At 30.8% G+C, this 22,859-nt stretch overlaps 2 protein-coding genes across 2 annotated transcripts; both read left to right on the forward strand.

The window, feature by feature from the left end:
- The first annotated feature begins 10,918 nt into the window (after positions 1–10,918).
- LOC112290959 (uncharacterized) lies at positions 10,919–13,142 on the forward strand. Its single transcript, XM_024537847.3, has 4 exons — positions 10,919–11,148; positions 11,270–11,776; positions 12,132–12,358; positions 12,579–13,142. The coding sequence occupies exons 2-4, from the start codon at positions 11,553–11,555 to the stop codon at positions 12,584–12,586; spliced, it is 459 nt and encodes a 152-aa protein (XP_024393615.1). The 5' UTR covers positions 10,919–11,148; positions 11,270–11,552; the 3' UTR covers positions 12,587–13,142.
- A 6,136-nt stretch (positions 13,143–19,278) lies between these two features.
- On the forward strand, positions 19,279–22,117 carry LOC112291274 (uncharacterized). Its single transcript, XM_024538445.3, has 7 exons — positions 19,279–19,875; positions 19,981–20,154; positions 20,317–20,409; positions 20,557–20,625; positions 20,744–20,950; positions 21,181–21,306; positions 21,551–22,117. The coding sequence occupies exons 1-7, from the start codon at positions 19,516–19,518 to the stop codon at positions 21,692–21,694; spliced, it is 1,173 nt and encodes a 390-aa protein (XP_024394213.1). The 5' UTR covers positions 19,279–19,515; the 3' UTR covers positions 21,695–22,117.
- Positions 22,118–22,859: the final 742 nt, after the last annotated feature.

A 22,859-nucleotide genomic window follows, 5' to 3' on the forward strand; every position in this document is an offset into this window, starting at 1 on the left:
CTATAGGAGTTGTACTTTTGCAGATAGGCATAGATGAGAAGCTTCATCTAATTGCATTCTACTCTCAAAAGTTTTCAGTTGTCAAGATCAATTATGAGATCCATGATAAACAACTTCTTGCAATAGTGGATTCTATCCAAGAGTGGCATTACTTTCTCGAAGGAGCTGTGTATCTAGTGACCGTATACACGGATCACAAGAATTTAGAGTACTTCATGTTGGCTTAGGTTTTGAATCGTCGTCAAGCTCAATAGAATATGTTGTTATCCAAGTTTGACTTTGTTATTACTTATCGATCTTGGAAGCAACAAGGACTATCCCATCCATTATCAAGGAGATCGTATCTAACACCAAAGGCTGAGAAGCAGTGTTTGATCAACAATGTATAACATTGTTGAAGTCAGAACAATTCAAGCTTTGCTTTGCTTTGCTATAGTGTCAATTAATGCTGACTTCTTCAACCAGATACGTATTGTGACTATTGGAGATTCTATAGCCCTCGATATCATGCAACATGCTAATAATAAAAAGTTCAAGATAGAAGGAGATCTTTTATACTTTGAGGAGCAGTTGTATACTCCAAAGGGACCAACACGACTCTCAGTTCTCCAATCTCGACATGACTTTCCAATTGCGGGACATTTTGGATTCAATAAGACATTGGAACTTATTTCTCAAGATTTCTAGTGGCTCCAAATGTAGAAGGATGTCAAGGATTTTGTCCTCTCCTATGATATTTGTTCAACATCCAAGAACCCTCGACATCGTCCTTATAGTCTTCTTCAGCCATTGTCTATTCCATGTCGTCCATGGTCTTCAATTTCTATGGACTTTATTACGGACTTGCCGCCATCAAATTTATTTGACAGCATCTTTGTTTTGGTGGATCGGCTTACAAAGATGGCACACTTTGTCCTTTGCAAGAAAACATCATCAAGCAAAGATACAACAAGGCTCTTCCTTGATAGTGTGTATCGATATCATGATTTATCAGATGATATCATGTCGGATCAAGGAACCCAATTCGTATTAAAGTTCTAGAGATCTGTCTTTGAGATATTGAAGGTGGATATCAAGCTTTCTTTGACTTTTTATCCTCAAATTGACGGCCAAACGGAATGGGTGAATCAAACCTTAGAGTAGTATTTACGATGCAGCATCAACTATCAACAAGATGATTGGACTGCATATCTACTGTTAGTCAGGTTTGCATATAACAACACCCTTCATGCGTCGACTCAATAAACACCATTCTTTTTCAACCATGGGAATCATCCGAAGCTTGATTTATTGAGTCCATCAACCAATAACAATCCGGCAGCTGAAGGATTTGTGAAACAATTATGAGAGCTTCAAACTACCTTGAAACTTCAACTTCAAACTGCCCAATAAGGTATGAGGTGTTTGCAAATAAATTTCAGAATCAGGCACTTACTTTCAAAATTGGAGATAAAGTATGGCTGCTTCGACGGAATATCAAAACCAAGCGGCCATGTGATAAGTTGGACTACCAGAGATTGACACCATTTATCATCCACAAGCAAATCAATCTAGTGGCATACTATCTAGGATTATCGGCTACTAGAAGGTACACCCACTCTTTCATGTTTCTTTGTTGGAGCCTTATTGAGAGTCATCTTTTCCTAAAAGAGTCCAATGTCCGCAACCTAGTATTGAAATTGAGAACCACGAGGAATATAAGGTGGAAAAGGTACTAGATTTATGGTATAAGTGGAGAAAATTGGAGTACCTAGTGCATTAGAGCGGCTATGATATCAATGAGCACACATGGAAACCAGCAGAAAATCTTATCAATGCATTGCAAAAGGTACAGGAGTTTCATCGATGCTATCTTCACAAATCTAAGTCCTTTCAATGAAAGTTTTTCAGTGAATTTCCTTTTCCTTGAAGCCTCTTAATCTTCGATCTTACAAAGAAAGGAGAGAAGGAACCTCTAAAAGACATAATTAAAGACTATAAATTTGTAACTTGAGCCCATTCTTCCATGTTTAGTGCTTGTATTTTTTGGTGTGATATGGATAGCCAAGAGATAGATACTATATCAATTATGTCTTCTCAACCGAGTATCTCTTAAAAATGATCCCAAGATAAAGAACCACTTGTACCACGAAGACGACTGAGGATACCTAGTAATAGGTTACTAGTGATTGTATTTGAGGTAGAACCTGCCTATGGTGATCTTTCCGAAGGAGTGTTTGTAGGGTATTTTGACAATGAAGACACAGAAGTTCATGCTTGGTCGGAAATCAAAGGTGTAGGATACTATCATTGGTTATAAGGACCAATGAATTACTTTCCATGCAAATAACAATTGGAGTATAATGTAGACACTATGCGACAAATTTTTAACTTCTTACATTGGTACTGACTCGCAATAGGAGTGCTTCTCGGAGACCTTGAAGCTAAAGAGGGGAGGAGGTATGTCAAGGACATATAAGTTGTAGAAGATTCTAGAAGGTTCTAGAGAAGCTTTGTAGTTTGTCGAAGGTACTTAAAAAGCTTTCTAGCTTGAGGAAGCAGCTTGAGAAGCTTCATAGATTATGGAAGTTGCTTGAATAGCTTCATAATTCATAGAAGTTGCTTGAAAAGCTTCCTAGTTTGTGAAAGCTATTTGAGAAGCTTCTTAGCTTGTAGAATATATAAGAGCTGAGACTGAGGGGATCCTTAGTCTCGACAATACACCTCTTGGAGCTCTAGCTCACCTTTCTAGTATTGTTCTTCTACTCATCTAATTAATCTAGTTCTTGCCAATTCTTCTTGAGCTTCTTGTTTCCAGTTAGTATTCTAAATTTGTGACACAGATATTAATCCAGTTGTGCTCTTCTGAGCCTTGAGATATTAAAAAATATTATGTTTTTTGATAATTGATCATCATAAGCTTCCATCATCTCATGCATTCTAGATTTCATTAAGTATTCTTCTACTATTTTTGAAGTAGGTATTAGTTCTAAGCTTTGAGGTAGCAATCTAGAAGAACATGTACAATAAAAGTATTTATATTTTCAAGTGAGAAAAAGATAGTAATGGAAATTTTCTTGTGTGTATAGTATGAGACATGGAAAAATCCGTGTTGATATAAGACTGTAGGCCCGACATTAGGAGTGGTGGTATTTCTAGTCACTGCCATTGTAGAATGGCTATTGGATGTTGCATTGTGCTCTTTTAGAAAATAGAAGGTGTGGCATCTATTGCATGACTTCAATTGTGTTGTGTACCTACGTATTTTTGGCACCATCTCATTCTAAGCTCGAAGTTCAATGCCATTGGAAGCCCTTCAGACACATCTAACAAAGAATCCAAAAATATTGTAACTAGAATATTGGCTTACTAGTGATCAATTTTGAACATCAATTCTTTATCACATAGAAAGTCATTGATATAGTAGTTATTTAAAATAATGGTCACAATTTCATCCAACAATATAAAATATACATAATTATATTTAAAAAAATTCTTTTTTTTATTTTTTTCTTTTTTCATTGAAATCTTCTTTTTTATTACTGTAATTATATGATGATAATATAATCACTCTTTTGTCTTGGACTTGGTTCAAATATTAAATACCTATTCTTTAATCTCATTTTAACAAGGAGTGAAATAAATCCAAAGAGACATAGGTATCTCTATTTATGTTGCTTTGAACTTCTAGTTCAATTATGGATTTTTAATTAAATCCAATCATCTATTATAGTATTGTAATTTGGCTACTATTTGAAAATAATATATAGATATATTTAGTATATAATTCAATATATAATATAGTAATAACTATATTATTAGATTTTAGTTGGTTACAAAATGTGGTTAGATTATTACTTTGAAGTAGTTAGTTTAAAAGACCTACTATTAAAATTGATTTTGTATTGATAATAGTTTTATATATTTATAGCCACCTTTATTAGATATTGATGATTCTTAATTTTTTTATTATTTATTTGGTATTTAGGGCACATATTATATAAAAATTATTAGAAAAAAGATTAAAAATGGATTTTGGTATCAAAAGGAGTAGTTAAGTCATTTATATGAATGATTAGAGATGGATGATAAAAATCTCCATTTCTATTGGCCAAAAGTCATGCACAATGAGCTTCAAGGAGGTTGTTTAAGGACTTATTCAAATATTAGAGGTTAGAATCAATAAGTTTAGGTTTTTGGATATGGTTTTGGTAAAAATTTTGTGTGATTTAGAGTTTTTGTGAAAAAAATATAGATGCTCAAAGTTAATGTATTGATTTTGTACCTAAATAAACTAATGTTGATGTGAAGATTGATGAAGAGAATAAAATATTGATGCTACTGACATCATTAATACCTTCTTTTGAGCATCTTGTTATAACATTATTATATGGAAAGAAAACCATTATGATAGATGATGTTATTACAACCTTATTGTCAAATGAGTTTATAAAAATATTGATTAGTAAGAAGCAACATTCTAAAGTTATATTATTTAGACATAGGTAATATGATAGAAATCAAAACACAAGTAGAAATATGTTAAGATCAAAATCTAAGCTATATAAAAATTGTATGAAATGTTGGAATTATAGAAAGACAAACCACATTAAAAAAAGATTATACAAAGAAAAGATCTATAGATTAGAAAAGAGATCTTGAAGGTAGTTAGAAAAGAAAAGTATATAGAGATCAATAAAGTGATAGAATTCAATCATTCAAATAAGCTAATGTAGCAAAATCAAATAGAGAAGATCATATTTTGAATGAAACTAATAAATTTGATACTTTTTGTGATACATTGATTTTGAATTTAGATTGTTTTCATCACATGTATCTATACAAATAATATTATAGCACCTATCACTCTCTACATATATAGTATGTATTAATGAGCAATACTATGACTTATAAAGTAATAGAAATAGATTCAACTTGAATCTAAATAAATGATAGGATTGAGAGAACTTTGACAAATATTAAATATATTTTTTTATTTATAAAAGAACTTGATTTTTAAGAAACCTTAGATGAAAAAGTTTGTACATGGATTCCAAAAAAAAGAATTTTCAAAGATTTCAAAAGATTCTTTGGTTTTGATGAAGATAAAGAAGCTTAGAAAGTTATATCATCTTAAAAAAAAATTATTTTATAGATAGAATTATTATTGTTATTATTGTGTGTACCTCAAACAAAGGTATTATAGATTGAGCTTTGTTATGATATAAGTAATTGGACCACTTAAGCAACCATGGACTACAAAAATTAGAAAAACATAAGTTGCTTAAAGATGTGAAGAATTATAAGTTTGATGTTTGTTAATATTGAATATTTGAGAAGCAATGTAGAGTGAGTTTCAATACTATTATTCATTATACATAGAATATATTGGATTATATATATTTAGATGTTTAAGGATCTGCATTAGTTCCTTCTATACATGTTGTTCTATATTTTGTCTCTTTTATAGATGATTTTTTCAAAAAGGTATACATGTGCTTAATATAAGCAAAGTCAAAGATATATGATTTATTCAAAGAATAGAAGACTATGATAGAGAAGCAAATAGGAAAGAAGATAAAATGCTTGAGGTTCAACAATGGTAGAGAATACAAATTTAAGAAATTTAAGTTTTTTTTGTAAGGAGTGTGGAATTGTGCATTACTTTACACTCTTTGGAATCCGGTAACATAATGGAGTATCAAAATAGATGGATCACATATTATTAGAGAGAACTTGGAGTATACTAAGTAATATAGATTTGAAGAAGAACTTTTGGATAGAAGTTATAAAAATACAACATGCTTTTAATAAATTTTTCTTCTATTACTACTATTAGTTAAAAGACAATCAAGGAAGTATTAAGTGATAGAACTAAAAATTACTTTGTACTTTGAGTTTTTAGATGTTATACATATATTCATATTTTGCAAGAGAAGAAATCAAAGGAAGATCCAAAGACTAAAAAGGTATTTTTTTATGAATTACTTTTAATTGTATATATTCTTCTATTATAATATAAAATACTTACTTGAATATTTGTCTTTTTTTATTAGATTTTAACATCTAAATTCATACATGTATTAATTAGTTTTGTTTGGTTGTTGTAAGTATCAACTATTAGGTAACATAATACACTATAATTATTTGAATATGTGTAGCTTTCAATATGATATAAAAATATAATAAGTCATTAAAAAAGGTTATTATTAGATATATATATATATATATATATATATATATATAGAATATCAATATTTATTAATTGACTTAGAATTTTTTTAATATTTTTTATTTTAATAAAAAAACTAAAAATTATAATAAATATGTCTAAAATATATATATTAAAATAATATGAATTTAAATACTTTTATTAATATTAAAAAAAATCTATGTCTCTATAATTTTAAAAATGTTGGCATGATAATTATTTACACTTCATTATATGCTTCTATATATATTAAGTAGATGATATCTTCCTTATAAAAATTTAAAAACGTTTCTTAAATATAAATTATATATTTAAAATTATGTAAATATGTCATTTAATTTTATATAAATTTTTTATAAGTTTTATTTTTTTTAGAAAATATATAAAAAAAAAAAATAACTTAATGCTTAAGCCACAATCTTTGTGGTCCTTAGAAAGCTTTTACAAAACTTTTTTGGTAGCTAATATTTATGGAAGCAAAAATAAAGCTATTATTTATCTTATTTTTAATAATATAAAATACAATAGAACCAAAAAAAATCATATATCATTTTAAAAAATAATAATTAAAGAAAGAAAATAAAGTTATAATATATAAGAACTAAAATAAAAACTATCAAATTCAAAGAGATTAGAGAGTCTTGAATTATAAACAAAAATATTATAAGTATTGAAAATATTAAAGATAATCTCAATATTTCTTTTATATATAGTAATTACAAAGAAGATATTGTCAAAGCTATTAGAAATTATAAATCTTGTAATCCAAGCATCTAATTGTAGATCACTTCTAATGCAACCTTCTAAAAATAAAAAACCACACAAGTTTTAATATTTTTCTATAGATGATCTTATTTTAAAATATGATAAATTATTACATTAGAAATATAAATAATTATTGAAGAGGTAATAAAATTAATAACTTCTATTAATACTTTTATATAAAATAGGCTTTTATTTACTTTGTAGAATCATAAACAAGACAAAACATGATAGATTAGTAAAATTAGCATCATAGGCATCTTTAAGTAGAAGGAAATAATAGCTTCTAGCAAAAATAACTTTAAAAATTTAGATTTTAATATTAATTTGAGCTTTCTTTGATGGATCCACAACAATAGCTATTAAATAAACATCATTTTATCAGTATTTTAAATCAAAGCTAAACCATATAAATATCAAGTATGTCCTTGATATGAAAATATGTGATATAAGAATTTTTCAAAAGATGTTTAAAGATCATTATAGTATTACAAGTTGAAAGTATTGATCCTAGATGTTAAGATGTTTTATTTTAAAGAATTTTTAAAGACTTTAATTTAAATTAAGATATAAAATTATGTTTACTAGCACTAAGAACAATTAGCCATGGTTATTTGTTAGAAGATCTTATTCACCTATACAGAAAATATTATAGAACATCATTTATTATAAAAGTTTTTTCATAGATGTTTGAATTTTTACAAATCTACATATGACCAATATTCTTTTTTAGACCTTATTACTATAAAAAGAAACAATATCACAAATACTTAAAATAAAAAATATTTTAGAATTTTTTTAAAATCTTTATTATTTTAATAGATATTTTAAAGAATATTTTAAATTTTTCATAGAAGTATTTATTTGATAACTTAAAAATCAAGCTATATTTGGTAGCTATTTTTAAAAGTTTTTAGAATAGCTTAGAAATTTAATCACATTAGGCACCTTCTTAGGAAGCTTCTATAATAACTCAAATGCCAAGCTTTATAAAAAGCTTTTTAGCACACTTCTTATAGTATAGCCAATAAGTCTTTTAAATAGCTTGTGTGGCAAAGTGTTAAAAACTTAAACAACAAACCTTTGGTTTTATAAGTAGAACAAGTAGAGATAAGACTAAAGCCTCTTCAAACTTGTCAATTCATATCTTAAGTTAGCTTGTCTTATAGCTTCCAAGCCTACTTATTTTTGACAATAAGTGCTTGATTATTGTATTTTTTTAATCTATTATTTTTTTAAACATCCTAGTGTTTTATCACAAATATACATATCAATAGTAGTAATTACTAAGATACTTTGAAATAAATAGGAATGAGTAAAAATACGTAATTTGATGATATCTTGAAGAAAAGCTTCTTCAAAGCTTCAAAGACATAGATTGGATTTTATAAGTATTTGTAGTGGGTTTAATAGATTGAAGACTTGACTTATAAATTTTTTAACTTAAGATTATTATTTTAAAATCTTAACTCTAAATTCTTAATTATTAACTTTGATTTCTAAAAATCAATTATCAAAAATCTTATATTCCTTATATAAAATAATTTAGAAAAGACTTGGAATATAAAGAATTAAAACAAAAAAATATAGACTTAATATAAAAGAATTGTTATAAAAAGATTTTAAAAAATAGAATTATAAATAATTAGTATACATAAAAAAAGTGATTAATTACATATGTGTTAAATATGTCTTAAAAAATAATGTGGTTAAGGAGTCTTAGGTAGTTAAAGTTGTTAAAAACAAAATAGATTTATTAAGATCAAATAAAAATAAATATTTTATTATAAATAATCTAAAAATAGCTAATAGCTTATATTATGAATACTATAATAAGAGTCATAATAAAAATTATAATTATCATTCTATTATATTCTTTCTCTCTACTTTATTTATGCATAAATAAGTTTTAAGTTTTAAGTCATAAAATAATTTAAAGAATGATTTATGAAGACTTTTGGATTTTCAATTCAATATTGAAGAAGCTTTAGAATTAAGGCCATAGAGTTATAATGCAAGTAGATAACTACAAGACAAGGCTCAATAAATAGAATCTAAAGTCTTACTTCAAGCAAACTACATCGATGGACTACTTCAATCTTAGTAAAGACTCACTTGGTAATAATTTGATGTTATAGGATATGTGAGGGCACAAAAAGAAGAGATTAAAGAACTAAGATGTCTAAGATAAATATAGAATTTATCTAATTTAAAAGAATTATTCAACCTTGTCTTTGATAAAAACTTTGGTCTCAATAGAGTCATCATGATAATACAATTATCAACCATGAGATAGATTTTAACCACAATATTGACATTAATCTCAACTCTAAAAACTCATATTAATGCTATAAAGATGAAAAAATGATCATTATCAAAGAATTACTATATGAAAAAGGATAGTTCTTATGTAGAAGTAGAAAAAGAATAACCTATATTTGTCAAGGTGTGAGAAGTGTGGTGTTTAAAATTTGCCACATCTTACACATATTAATCACTTCTGGTAAAATTTGAGTATGTGGCACAAATGTTGGAAACTTGCCTTCCAAATTAGAAATATGTCTTATAACTTCAACACATGTTATATGACCTATAGAACATTGCTACATATCTCCTTAATTAGATAGAATATATTGAGGCAAGAATAAGACAAGAATGAGGCCTTCTTTACTCTTATCTTTGTTTTTTTTTTATTTTTAGACTTATTACAATACTCTCTAGTCTTCTTTTCTTTGGCAATAGTTATTCCAATTTCAATATTATAACTATCTTTAAATGAATATTTATTATTTTTTAGTCATATAAGAATGTATTGATTTTTTGATTATTTAGTCATTTATATCTTTAAAATCTTATTTGCTTAAAATCATTCTTTCTTAATTAAGGTTCTAATTTATATTTATAATAGAATTGATCAATAAAATATATATATATATATATATATATATATATATATTAAAAAATCCTTTAAATAAATATTTATTTTACATTAATTAAATCTTTAAACAAATACCATTAGAGATCTCATATGCTTGATTATTCAAAATTTTGTTCTTTTGATCAATATATCTTAATAAGAACCAATATTAGCAGGTGATTGCAAAAACTAAGATAAATACATGTTTTACTTATGTTTATTGAATTGCTAGTATAATATAATCTAATACAATAAGACTGATATTTTAGGATTTAGATTTATACAATAGAAGATTTAGAATAAATATTTTAGAATTTTATAATTTTAGGATTTAATATTATAAAATCTTCATATGAAGAATTTATTTATTTTTCAATAATTTATTGTGCTCCTACTTCTATGTATTTCTTTTCTTCTCTCACATCTCTTTGTTCTATTTTTTAAAACTACCTTCCAAATATACAAGTTTTTTCTTAAACAAAATCTTTGATTGAAATACAAAAAAGATTTATTTTTTTGTTTAATAGTTAAATTTTTGTCTTACAATTGATGTCAAGTAAAATACCAAATTTAACATTAATTTTGAACTTGACCTTAGTATCCACATTTAAGGATGAAGGTTATAAAAGCCTCTTGAAAAAGTTGATTTTTCTCTCGTTTTCTTATTGGATCTATCCCTATTTTCAAAAGGTGCAATTATAACAATGTAATTTTCACTTCTACAAATTTTTTTATTAGGGGATAAACAAGGGTTGACTTGTTCTTCAATAGTTGACCTACGGTCTCACAAGTGACATCAAGTGGGGTGTCAACTTAAACAGTCACTACGAGCATGACCTTAATATTGAATTTCAGTTTCAACTTTATTATATTGTACTTAAATGTTTTAGAACTTTTACTTTTTACCATGACTTCCTTTTGTGTTACAAGGACCTACCAGAAGAGTGGACTATTTTTGGTCGTTAATTTTTTTTATTTTATTGTGCCCACCTCCTACTACCCATTTGGAGACTGCGACTCCAACGGTGCAAAAATTTTCTTCTACAAGTTTTCCAAACCCACGCGGTGTGAAACTGTGCAAATGCAAACTAGTTTGCTCGTCCAGGAGAGGGGAGTGCGGAAGGAAGAGTGCTCGCAGGGCCGTTGCCTCGCGATTCCTGTTGAATGCGGTGAAGAATGCGTCAGGGCGAAGGCGATAGGGGCCAGCACACGGTGGCCAGCTTGCTGTTCCACTACTTGTCGTGCTCGTGAGATGCTCATTGTTTGCCAAGTCTACGCGGTGAGCTTTGCACAATCAAGCTTTCATCTTTGGAAGTGCTGCTAAGTAGAGTGAGGTCGTGGTGCAATCTCGGAGCAAACTGGCTTTTTCTTGTCGTTCTGAAGTTTGTTCGTTTCCACAGAGGTTGAGCGAGAATCCCAGGAGGTAGGAGAACAAAAGATTTTGTGGGGTTTTCAGGTTTCATATTTTTAGGGTTTCTTCAGTATTGTCTCCCGCATAGTATGTCTGCGAGCGATGTGCTTGTGCGGCCGGGAAGGAGGGCTGGAGGCTGGCGCTGGGACTGTGATTTCTGAATGGTCATAGGGCACCTGGTTTACGACGCAGCTTGATTTCGTCACTGGGTATGCTCTGCTGCGTGGAAGGGGAGAAGGAAGGGAATTGAAGGAAAGAGTGGGTAGGGTACCATGTTTTATGGTGCCATGATATGGGATCCTTGGCTGATACTTGCACAGATAGTATGTATTCAGTCACTGTACTACATGAGTTTAGGAATTTTCTTGTGGACGTTTGTGGGTACGCAAGTATCCGAACTCACGCTCAAGTATTTCTTCAACCATTCCTTAGTCACGGGGGCTTCGGTTGTCGGGTGGAGCATCATCGCTGCTTACGTCGTCAACGCTTTGTGCGGGTACGGATCCTGCTTATTCCTTGTGAATCAAACGAATGAATGCGCTAGAGCTGAGAGAGTTGCATACCCAGTGGAGGTTTCCTGCTGTCTATTGTGGTGAGCAGGTATATGTCACATGGGTTTAGATTAGCGTGTGCTCTTCGATGAACTGTGAAGGAAGTGTAGGGTTGTGGATTTTTGCAATGTCCCGACATGCTTGTTCGATCTCAACTCTTATGACTGAGCTTGGTGAACATAATGGCGGAAACCTTGTTCGTGGAAATGCGTAAGGCGGGAGTGTACATGGAAGACGATGTGTTTGTTTCGCTTCCTATCTAATCGTTTATACTGGCGATTTTTTGGATTTGTGATGCAGAGCGGCATATGTGTTTATATTGGTAGAGAGGGCCAAGAAGTGCCTAGATTTCACTGTGACACTGTACATTATTCACCTCATTTTATGTGTTCTTTACGACGGCTTCCCGACTAGCTTTTTATGGTGGTTTGTGTACATCTTATGTGTGGTGGTCACTGCTCTTCTTGGAGAGTGGCTGTGCATGCGACGGGAATTGAAAGACATTCCTATGCGAAGTACTCGTCTTGGTGAGTGTGCTTTCCTTGTTGTCTGCCTTCTACGCTTTTTGCTCGTTTTTGATGTACCTTGTATCTGGAAGCAAGGACTTCACGTGCGGCTACGATATGGTCTTAATTCTAGGATATAACTGTGAATGAGTTTTGTTTTCGTTAATCTGACAATAGAATTTTATCATTAACATATCCAGGTTCCTAACGCTGATATACGAAGCATCTGTGTGGTCTGCAGATGTTTGAGCACAGGAATTGTTTAAATTACAACGATGCCAATTGGTGTTGCACCCCAGCGTTGGCGGTGGGGTTCGGTTTTTTAAAAGCAGCACAAGAGGGATTTTCACTTTTGATGTACATCTAGAGGGATACACCTCCACATATTTCATGGTACAATTCTTAGGTTTCTTTCACTCTACAGTTTCGTTCTTCTTTCAGCATAGCAGCATAACACCAATTTGTTCTCTGGGACCAGTGGTGAATTTCCCCTGTCCCCAACCTGAATGGAACCCTTCAGAGAACATGGCGGACCCAACGACCTCGTGGTAGTTTGAAGAAGATGAAGCCTAGACACGCATTGTTAAATAACACAGTTCCTTACGTTGCAAGGCGCTTTGAAGGTTATGTCTAGACTGTGGTGGGAATGTCGACTGGGAAACCTACAGAGGGACCATGTTTTCTTTCTGTAGCAGTTCTTACTTTTACTTTATCCATAACATTTGTGGTTACGAAGTGCCAGCTTTCATGTGGGCATATTAGCTCATAAACATTGAATAATTGGCATCGTTGAGGAAATTTTGTATCCTTTTGATTCGGAATGTCTTCGGGAAGAGGGAACTCTTTTTATCGTCTTCCTTTTAACGCTGAACGGCCTCACTTGAGCATCCTCTTTCCTCAGCCTCCACTAGAAAAGGAGGAGTTACGCAAGGACATTGTCTAAGATGGCCTCAAGTGCATTCAGTCTGTTGTTTCCTGGCGGTTGGACCTCCTTGGAGGCTGACCTCAAGTTACGATTACAATTTCTTAGCTCTTACACATTGATTGGGAATAAACTGTCCATCATATTAGAAATATCTCTAAGTCAAGACAACCTTGAGTGGCTGGCCTGAATGCTTACAATAGAAGTTCCGACGCATTTCGATGTACTCTTTAGTAACCCAACCAACTTTGAAACGGGATGTATTTGAAATTGTTTTGAGTTTGAGCTGAAATGGTTTTGAAATAAAATATTTTGTGACCTGTGTAGATGTGCCCATTCCCGGATGAGTCTCCCGTGACCAGCCCTTGAATTCTCAGATAAAACAGGCTCTAAAATCAAACCCTTTCTGATGTCGAGTGGTGAGCTCTCATTTTGAACGGAATTAAATAGATGTGAAGTTGCAAGTAGTAGAATGTAGTATGTAACATTTTTTTTGTGTATTTGTGCAAATGAACTCATTTAAAATTCCTTATTTTTTTGGACGTTAACCTTAAATCAATTGCTGTGGGTTCCAGCGCCCTTTAAGAACAAGAAAATATCTCATATTTGAACTGATTGATTCTTCTTTTTACGCTACAGAACCGATACAAAATCTGATTTGGCAAAATTAGAATTCAATGTGTATCGTTTTAAACGACGTTACAGATGCAAATAAATAAATATACTAACATGAACCTAACATATTAAAGGATCTTATTAGAGGATACTTGTGAAAGTAATGCATTGTTAATATTTTTTTCTTAGAAAATCATAAAAAAATTTCTGACTTTTTGATATATATATATATATGTACATAATGTAACTAGCTATTTTTATTTTAAAATAAAATAAAATAAAATAAATCTAATTTGATTTTAAAAACATCAGTAATCTTTCAATATTTATGTGTAAGTATACATATATTAGCATCTTACCAAAATAAAATGGTTTACTAGGAAAATATGAAAGAATTTATCAATGATTTTATTAGAAAAATATAAGTAAAATAAAATCATTTTATTTGTTGTAAAAACATATGAAACTGGACCCTTTATAATAGAATTCTTAAATAAGAGGTGTCTTAAATTTAAATAAAATATTGACAGAGTTAATCTAAAATATGAATAGTATGACTTTAAAAGACAAAATCAACAAGACAATATTAGAACCAATAAGTCAAAATACTTAGAATTCATTTTATCTTGTACAAGCCTAACACAAAAAAAAAAAAAAAAAAAAAAAAAAAAAAAACTCTAATAATTAACATTAAAACTGATTACAAAATAGTAATATTAAATATAAAATTCTCACCCAACTTTACAAAATAATAAACTCTAACCTTGTATTTATCCTCTTATTTCTTTCACTTATTTGATTATATTATTAACATTATAGTTGAATTATATTATTAACATTATAATAGTATTATTTCTGAATAAGAGGATAAATACAAGGTTAGAGTTTATTATACCTGAATAGTAATAGTTTATTATACCTGAATTATTATTTCTGAATAGTAATAATACTAGTGATTTAAAAATTGTATACATATTTTGTCATATGTTTGCATTCAAATTTAAATAGAATATACAATCAAAACACTCAATTTTAATGCTTGGAAAAAAATATTATTATATACTTAAGTTGAATTATATTATTAACATTATACTTCACCTTTAACATGTATAAATTTTTTAAATCACTAGTATTATTACTATTCTCATTTTAAATATCATATAATCTCTAAATAATAGCTTTGATAAAACTGATGCTTAAATAGATTGAATAAAAAATAGTTACAAGTATTAATTACTATTATATATTTATTATCACTATTTGAATCTTATTGTCCTTGCTTTTCAAGTGCACCTAAACATAATCCACAAAAAAAAAAAAAAAAAAAAAAAAAACATATTTTTAAAAAACATTTACTTCCTTATATTATTATAAATCATTGTTTTGTTAGATATTACAACAAAATTATTAATTCTTTAAAAATTATTTATTTTAAATAATAAACCTAAATTTAAAAACTACATTAAATATGTGAATTAGAATCATTTCAATGTGAAAGAATCTCACATATTTACAAAACACTTTACAATTTTTAAAGGGTTTCAATAGGATTTCATATATTTGATATGAGATAAAATATTCAACTAAAACACTATACATGAAACAATAAAAAAATTCTTTATGTTTAAAGTTATATTACATATAGAAAGATGAAAACTCTATTTAATATTAAAATTGTTAGTACATATAAAATCTTAGAATAAAATAAACATTATTTTTATTTTAAAAACTAGCTTTTATTATATAAAATAAGACAATTAGAAAAATACAATTAAAAAAATATAAAATATAAATTTCTGTGTAATTTTGGTATTTGCTTTAATTACACAGAAGATTTAGCTTGGCATAATTGGTATTTAGAATGTAATAGTTGATCTTGTTGCATAATAAAACTGTAATTTTTAATGTAATGTTACTTAAAATAAAGAAATAGAATTATATAAATGATATTAAATTTAATTTGTGTATAATCTTTGAACAATTTTTGAAGTAACATAGATAGGACGTCAATAAGACTGACATAACTCTAATAATTTTGTATTCATAAATATTATAATTATATATATACATATATAATTTTAAAATTCATCATATATTAATTGTTTTTTAAAAAATAAATTTTACTAACTTAAAAAAAATTGATATTTGGTAAAATTTAAATTTAGTTGTACAATTTTAGTTTAAATATATTAAAATTAAAATTAAAATTATTATTTTAAAATTAATTACTGACTGTTATTACTGATATCTTAGATAATTTTGCAAATTTTTATTTATTTACTTAATTATTATAGAGAGAGAGAGAGAGAGAGAGAGAGAGAGAGAGAGTTGATTCAAATGTAACATATACATGAAATATTTTTTATTATTTGTTGAGAAATCAAATTTAGAAAATGCTACAATGAGGTCAAAACCAAATTTGAAAATTTGAAATTGATCTAAATTTTCCATATTTTAATATTTGCTTACAAAATCAGGATTTTAAATTATAACTTTGTAGATTTAATTGTGAATCATAATGTTGAAAGATAATAATAATAATAAAATATGTTTCTTTATGTGAAATTAAAACGCATTTTTATGTCAGTTCACTTATTATTTTAAGAGATATAAAAAATTATCATTAAATTACTTCTTAATACAACTTTTACAAAATTTTCGTGTTCTTCTGTGGTAAAAATCCATTTAAAAAATATTATAATGTTTTTAGAACATATTATTTTTTATACTTATTTTTCAACTCGTTTTAATTAATACTAAAAATAAATTTATATATTAAGATATGCCATATCTAGGACTTCATTTATTGTATTCAAATATTTTTGATTTTTTTATTACATGGTATTTATTTTAAAGAGTATAAGTTATGCATTACATTATTTAAAAATATCTGAAGTTATTATTGCATTGAAAATTATTTCATCTATATAGTTATAAATTCAATTTCATAAACAATGAGATGAAGTATAAGTCTACAATCTTTTTATTGCATATTTTGCATGAACAGAAGTTTAATTTTTAAGTTCTAAACATTTTATATGGTCATATTAAATATTTTTAAGATATGTATATGTATATATAATTTTAAGTGATTTTTGGATGCATAAAATGTATTTTAAATTTATAAGATTTTAAGTTTTTTTCACTAAATAAATTTAAACATCCAAAAAATGTACATAGTTATGCAATAAAATTTGTGATGGTTTATCAATTTATCCTCGTAGAATAAATTAGTAAACATCTGTTTATGTAATTTTTAAGTATTAATGTATGAGTGTTGAAATACAAAAGAAATACTCTGAATAATTTTTTGAATAATATGTTAACATGATTAATCAAGAAATTATGATCATACAACAATCTCAGATTATAAAGTAAATTTAAATTTAAATTTAAAATGATACATTGTTTCATATAGGTTTTATCTCTACTGTTTTTTGTGAATCAGAACTTAAAATCATAATGTTAATACCACCCAACATAATCACCTTCTAATTAAAAATGATAATTGAAGAATCCACAATTATGATTACTATTTTTAAAATACTTCGTTCTTGTTATAATCATCCTTTTGGGACCAAAAAGAGTTGTTGAATTTATAACGTATTGTAGTGTAGATTGTGCAAATTGGGACTAGCAAAATAGGTTGATTATAATCCAAAGTTGACTTTAACAAGGTTGTATATTACAAAATTCAATTATATTTCAAATTGTGTTTTTTATTTTATTATTAACATTTAAACATCAAATGTCAAGTTATTTATACAAGTTATGTATATTTACTATATAAGAGTTAAAGTTCATTTTCTAAGGAATATTTTTATAAAATATTGTATTTTCAAGGATCCAAACGAATTACATTTGCATATTAGATTTTACAATTAAAATTGGAACCAAAAAATCAAACTAATAAATCAGTATACAAATCTTAAATGAGTTAGTTCTTTTTTAAGCCAATTTTATTTTTTGACACAGAGATATGTTGAAAATGATATGTTAATATTTTTTAAATGATTAATTATATTATAAGAAAATTATTAAACATAAAATAACCTGTTAATGTTTTATGAATATTTTTGTATGATTCTTAAAGTAGACATTTCCTGGTTTAATATAGTTTTTAATATGTGTTAAAAAAATATTGTAGATTGTGTATACCTACAACCTTAGAAAAAATTAAAGTAAAAATGTAATTCTTAAAAAGTGCTAAAGTAAACTACTCTTTGAGTAGACTTGTACAAAAAGCATTATTGTCATTGTTCATGATTTGTATTTGATTAATTGATTGATTACTAACATACACTAATTTTTTGCAGATTTTTTCAAACCATCTTGCTTAGAATTCATAAATATGATCAATTTTAAATAAGTTTCTCAATTTGTATTGGGATTTATTTTCACTTTGATAGAAATAAGTTATATATGATTTTTTAAACAATAAATGTTTAAGAAAATATTTGTATTTTTTCACGAAATAAATTTTTATACTACTTACATGTGTAGAAGTATCATGTATCATCGTAGTTTTGATCTGCTGATGGTACTAGTTGAGCAACCCATGATGAGTATGCAATGAATGTTTAAGTGCGAAATTTAAAGCATCAAAATACTGGATTAAGTAAACCACGTCTCTATTTTATTTTATTTTTTAATTTTTTTTACCGTAATATTTAGAATATACCTTTTTCTCCTGTTAAAAATACAATACCTTGTTTAGATGCTTCGTCGGTTGACAGTTTATCACTGTAATAGATGTAATGGCATAGAGAGTCTAATACTAGTAACAATTTCTAAAAGGTCTAATTAATATATATATATATATATATATATATATATGCATATAATCACCTGCCTTCTTCATTATTCGAAAATTAATGAGACGGACATAAAACATCAAAGGTTGATTAATTTATTTGATACGTATATAATGTAAAATGTATACTTAAGTGAATAACTCGTTCAATTTGCATTGTTTCAAAAATAGATAATGAGAATAGACGCGATTTAATTAATTTCATACATACGTACATGCATACATGCATACATACATACATCCATCCATTTTGTGATGAAAGGAACGAGATTTGAACATGACATTAAAAGCATAATACGAAGGGGTGCAACACATGGGCACGGTCTCATGTATGACAAAGCGCGGGAACCCCCTTTTCCCGCGCAACTCACATCTCTGACGTGGCTCAACGGATGAGTACACGTTACGACGGAAGATTGATGAAAGCAACGACGAATCGTGACGGCAACGGACGTCGATCCCCTTACGCATCACTAATCACTGACGGTCAGATGACGACGAAACGTGGACGAGAAGGATGAGCGTCGTTGTCGTCGGGAAGCAACGACGTGATGGTGCGACGAAGCCTCGGCGTGTGGAGCTCCTTCGTTTTCTGGCTGGCTGGATACACTTCCATGGAATTGGATTCGTAGACTGTATAATTGTGCATTCGATGCTTCCCTCGCATCCTGTTTTATTAACCAGAGATTAGTTTGCTGAATTGGGTTTTCGAAACTCGGTGCCAGTGTTGGGAGGTGGTGGGAGGCAGGGGCGACGCAGGGGAGGGATCCAGTTTGGTGATGGTGTTGGTGGTGGTGGTGGTGTTGTGAGGGTTGTTGCGTTGGAGCTATGGAGCTTCCAGTGATAGACTTGGAGCCGTTTCTGAAGTGGAGGGCAGCGCAGAGTTGCGAGAGTGAGCTGCCGATTAGCTTCTCGGACGGATACGACAATGGGATCGTGGAGAATGGCGGTGGGGGTGCAGAAATTGGGTCTCCGCAGTTGGAATTGGGCGAAGGTGATGGGCTGGTGCTGCTGCGTGAGAGCTGTGCCAGAGTCGCCGCGTGCTTGAGGGAAACGGGAGCGCTTGTCATTCGTCATCCTTGTTGCTCTACTGAGGATAATGATCGGTTCTTGGACATGATGGAGCGCTATTTTGGCCAGGCTTCTGACCTCAAGCTCAAGCAGGAGCGCCCTGAATTGCATTATCAGGTGTGGGTTGTAGGTCGCGAGCTTGTGTTTTCGTAATCAAGTTTTTTTCTTTGATTTGGAGATGGTATTGCTCTTTAGTGACTTTGAGGGTGTGTTTTGATTCAGGTAGGAGTAACTCCAGAAGGTGTTGAAGTGCCTCGATGTTCGGTGGACCTTAAGTTGCAGGAGCATATGAAAAGCCTGCCTGAACATGCCCGCCCTATCATACCGGCTGGCCCCGATCGGAAATGGCGGTACATGTGGCGCATCGGACCGCGCCCTTCCACAACTCGGTTTCAGGTCCTTAACGCTGCTAAAATTCGTTGTTTCCATGTCGAACCCATTCTGTGTAATGTACATCACGGGGAGTCCGATTTCGCCTGCGCATCTCGACTTGTTGGTTGAATTGGTTGTTTCTAAGGCGGCGCAGTATGCTTTTTTGATCTGGTTGTGGTGTTTCAGGAATTGAATGCCGAGCCTGTCATACCTGAAGGACTTCCTGAATGGGTGGATGTCATGGATGGGTGGGGTCACAAAATGATCGCCGCTGTTGAGGTATGTTTATTCCGCAATTCTAAAACTGTCTATTGGGCCTCATTTGATCTACAGTTTTTAGGATATTCGGTGATAACACACTTTTAGGTACGACTGAATGTGATTTTTTGGGGTATGGTGTTGAGCCTGTTTACCTCTTGGTTGTAGGTTGTCGCGGAGATGGTTGCCATTGGCTTTGGTCTCCCGAAGACAGCATTCACTTCTCTTATGAAGCAGGTACTTTGGTATCCAGGGTTTGTTTGTGGGTTCTACTGTCCATTCCGTCGACTTTGAAACGATGATTGAGGAATTTTTTGTTTTAAATGAAATTGATGCCGTGATGGTTGTTTTTCAGGGACCCCATTTACTAGCTCCAACAGGAAGTGACTTATCCAAGTACGCTGATTTGAACAACGTGTTCGCGGGCTACCATTACGACCTCAATTTCTTAACTATTCATGGGCGCAGCCGATTTCCTGGACTCTTCATCTGGCTCAAAGATGGACGCAAAGTCCCGGTCAAAGTTCCAGAAGGTTGTCTTCTACTTCAAGCTGGCAAGCAGGTCTGTATTTCACTTGCTTTTACGGAGCTCTCATTGATGGATAGCAGTATCGTTTGTGCTTACTGAAGGTTAGCAATCTGGCCTTGTTTTAAGGAATTCATTCCACATACCATATCTGTTTAGGCCATTTGGTGGATTTGGATAAGTGCATGCTGGATTACACCACCTACTTTCAATGAAAGTTAAGTTGAACTTGTTATTGCTATTGTGAGGCGTGTGCTGTGGAGCAGTTGGAGTGGTTGACAGGTGGCGAATGCGCAGCAGGCATGCATGAAGTAGTTGTGAGTGCGAGCACTCTAAAGGCTGTTGAAGCGTCGCAGAAGGCTGGTAAGAGTCTCTGGAGGGTGTCTTCAACGGTAAGTGCTTGTTTCGTTGTTTCTTCTCTTTCATTTTGATTAGAATGTAAGCATCACCATTGAATACTTATTTAGAGCTTATGACTTCGAGAATGCGGCTTTTCTCGATTTGTGACTGTTGCATTGGTTCAATATCGAAATGTATAGATGAAATATCCCTAGAGATTTGAATCAGATAACTGCACATCTTTTAGCTAGGATGTTAAAAGCGGAAATAAAAGTTCAAGTATTGTGTATGGTGCAGATGTTCGCTCACATTGCTTCAGACGCACTTCTAAAACCACTTGGTCACTTCGCCACGGAAGCTGCATCTAATAAGTACCCTCCAATTTACGCCGGTGAATACGTGGAAGCGGAGCTTTCGACAATCAATCTGAAGAACAGCTAATGCTAGGTCAGGCTGTTATATTGGTCCCCAGGAGTTTACTGTTAATCTTAGCTTGACGTAATTGTAAGGAGATACAGAAGCCTTCAAACCTTTTTTCTGTAGGGCAATGATTACTTGAAGAAAGTAATGTGAATCAAGCCTGTGTCGGGGAAGGTGCTGTGCCAATCCAGCCAAGGAGGTTGTTGATCGCAGAAGACGTGTGTTTGCAAGCTACCAATCTTCCCTCCGTATGTTGGCTTGAGAATGTAGCAGTGAATTGAAATTCTTTTGTCGTCTTAGTAATCCAGGTCATCAACCCATAGCTTGTAGCATGAATCTATTTGAATATAGTCCGGGTTTACGTTATTTTTAGAAATAAGAAGCTTCTTCTCAGTGTAGTTTTGTGCAGAATTGGTGAATTAAACATTAAAATATTTTTTTACATATTACTTCTCCCTATTGGAGGATCATTATCATTTAGTGCCATTTTTTTCGTCTGACAAAATGGCTTCGCAACACTCTTTCGTGTTTTGTCAACTTGAATGCGCGATCCATCGTCTGCACACCAGCCAACATTTTTTGCGAACTCTTTGTAGAACATCACGGGATCCTGGAACAACTGAATTTCTTTAATTAACTTTTTCAAAAGCCAGTCCGGACACGCTCAGCAGCCACTAGTGACAGCTTCAGTCACGGATAAGAGATCAACTCAAGAGACAATTATTAACTTTCAAAAGATCCAGAGCAGGCTTTCCAATCGACAACTTTCACAATCAGCTGTGGAAAATTTCGAAGTGACTGCTCTGGGCATATTGATGTGGGTGGAGATGCTGAAGGTTCTAGTGAATTAATGTGGGCTTCTGAATCCCACTAGCAGACAGACTCCTCATCTTCCCGTACACTTAGACAAGATAGAAAGGATTGAAATTGGATTAATTCTCAATGTTTCTTGTCTATGAATCTACGACCTTTCAACTCTTGAATGGAATATGCCCAGTGGCGACACCGCTCCTAGCTTCGATCTTATTGAATGCATCTGCCTGCTTGTTTTCAACGGACATTTATCAGCAGGCTAGGATTCTGCACTGCCTGAACAAAGACTTGGATGTTCAGGGTCTTGCGTGTTCCATACATTAAATTCGAGCGGTTACATTGACCAACAGTTGACCTCAGAAAAGCCACTTCT

This window comes from Physcomitrium patens, chromosome 14 (genome assembly GCF_059467195.1).
Source record: "Physcomitrium patens ecotype Gransden chromosome 14, ASM5946719v1, whole genome shotgun sequence".
NCBI lineage: Eukaryota > Viridiplantae > Streptophyta > Bryopsida > Funariales > Funariaceae > Physcomitrium > Physcomitrium patens.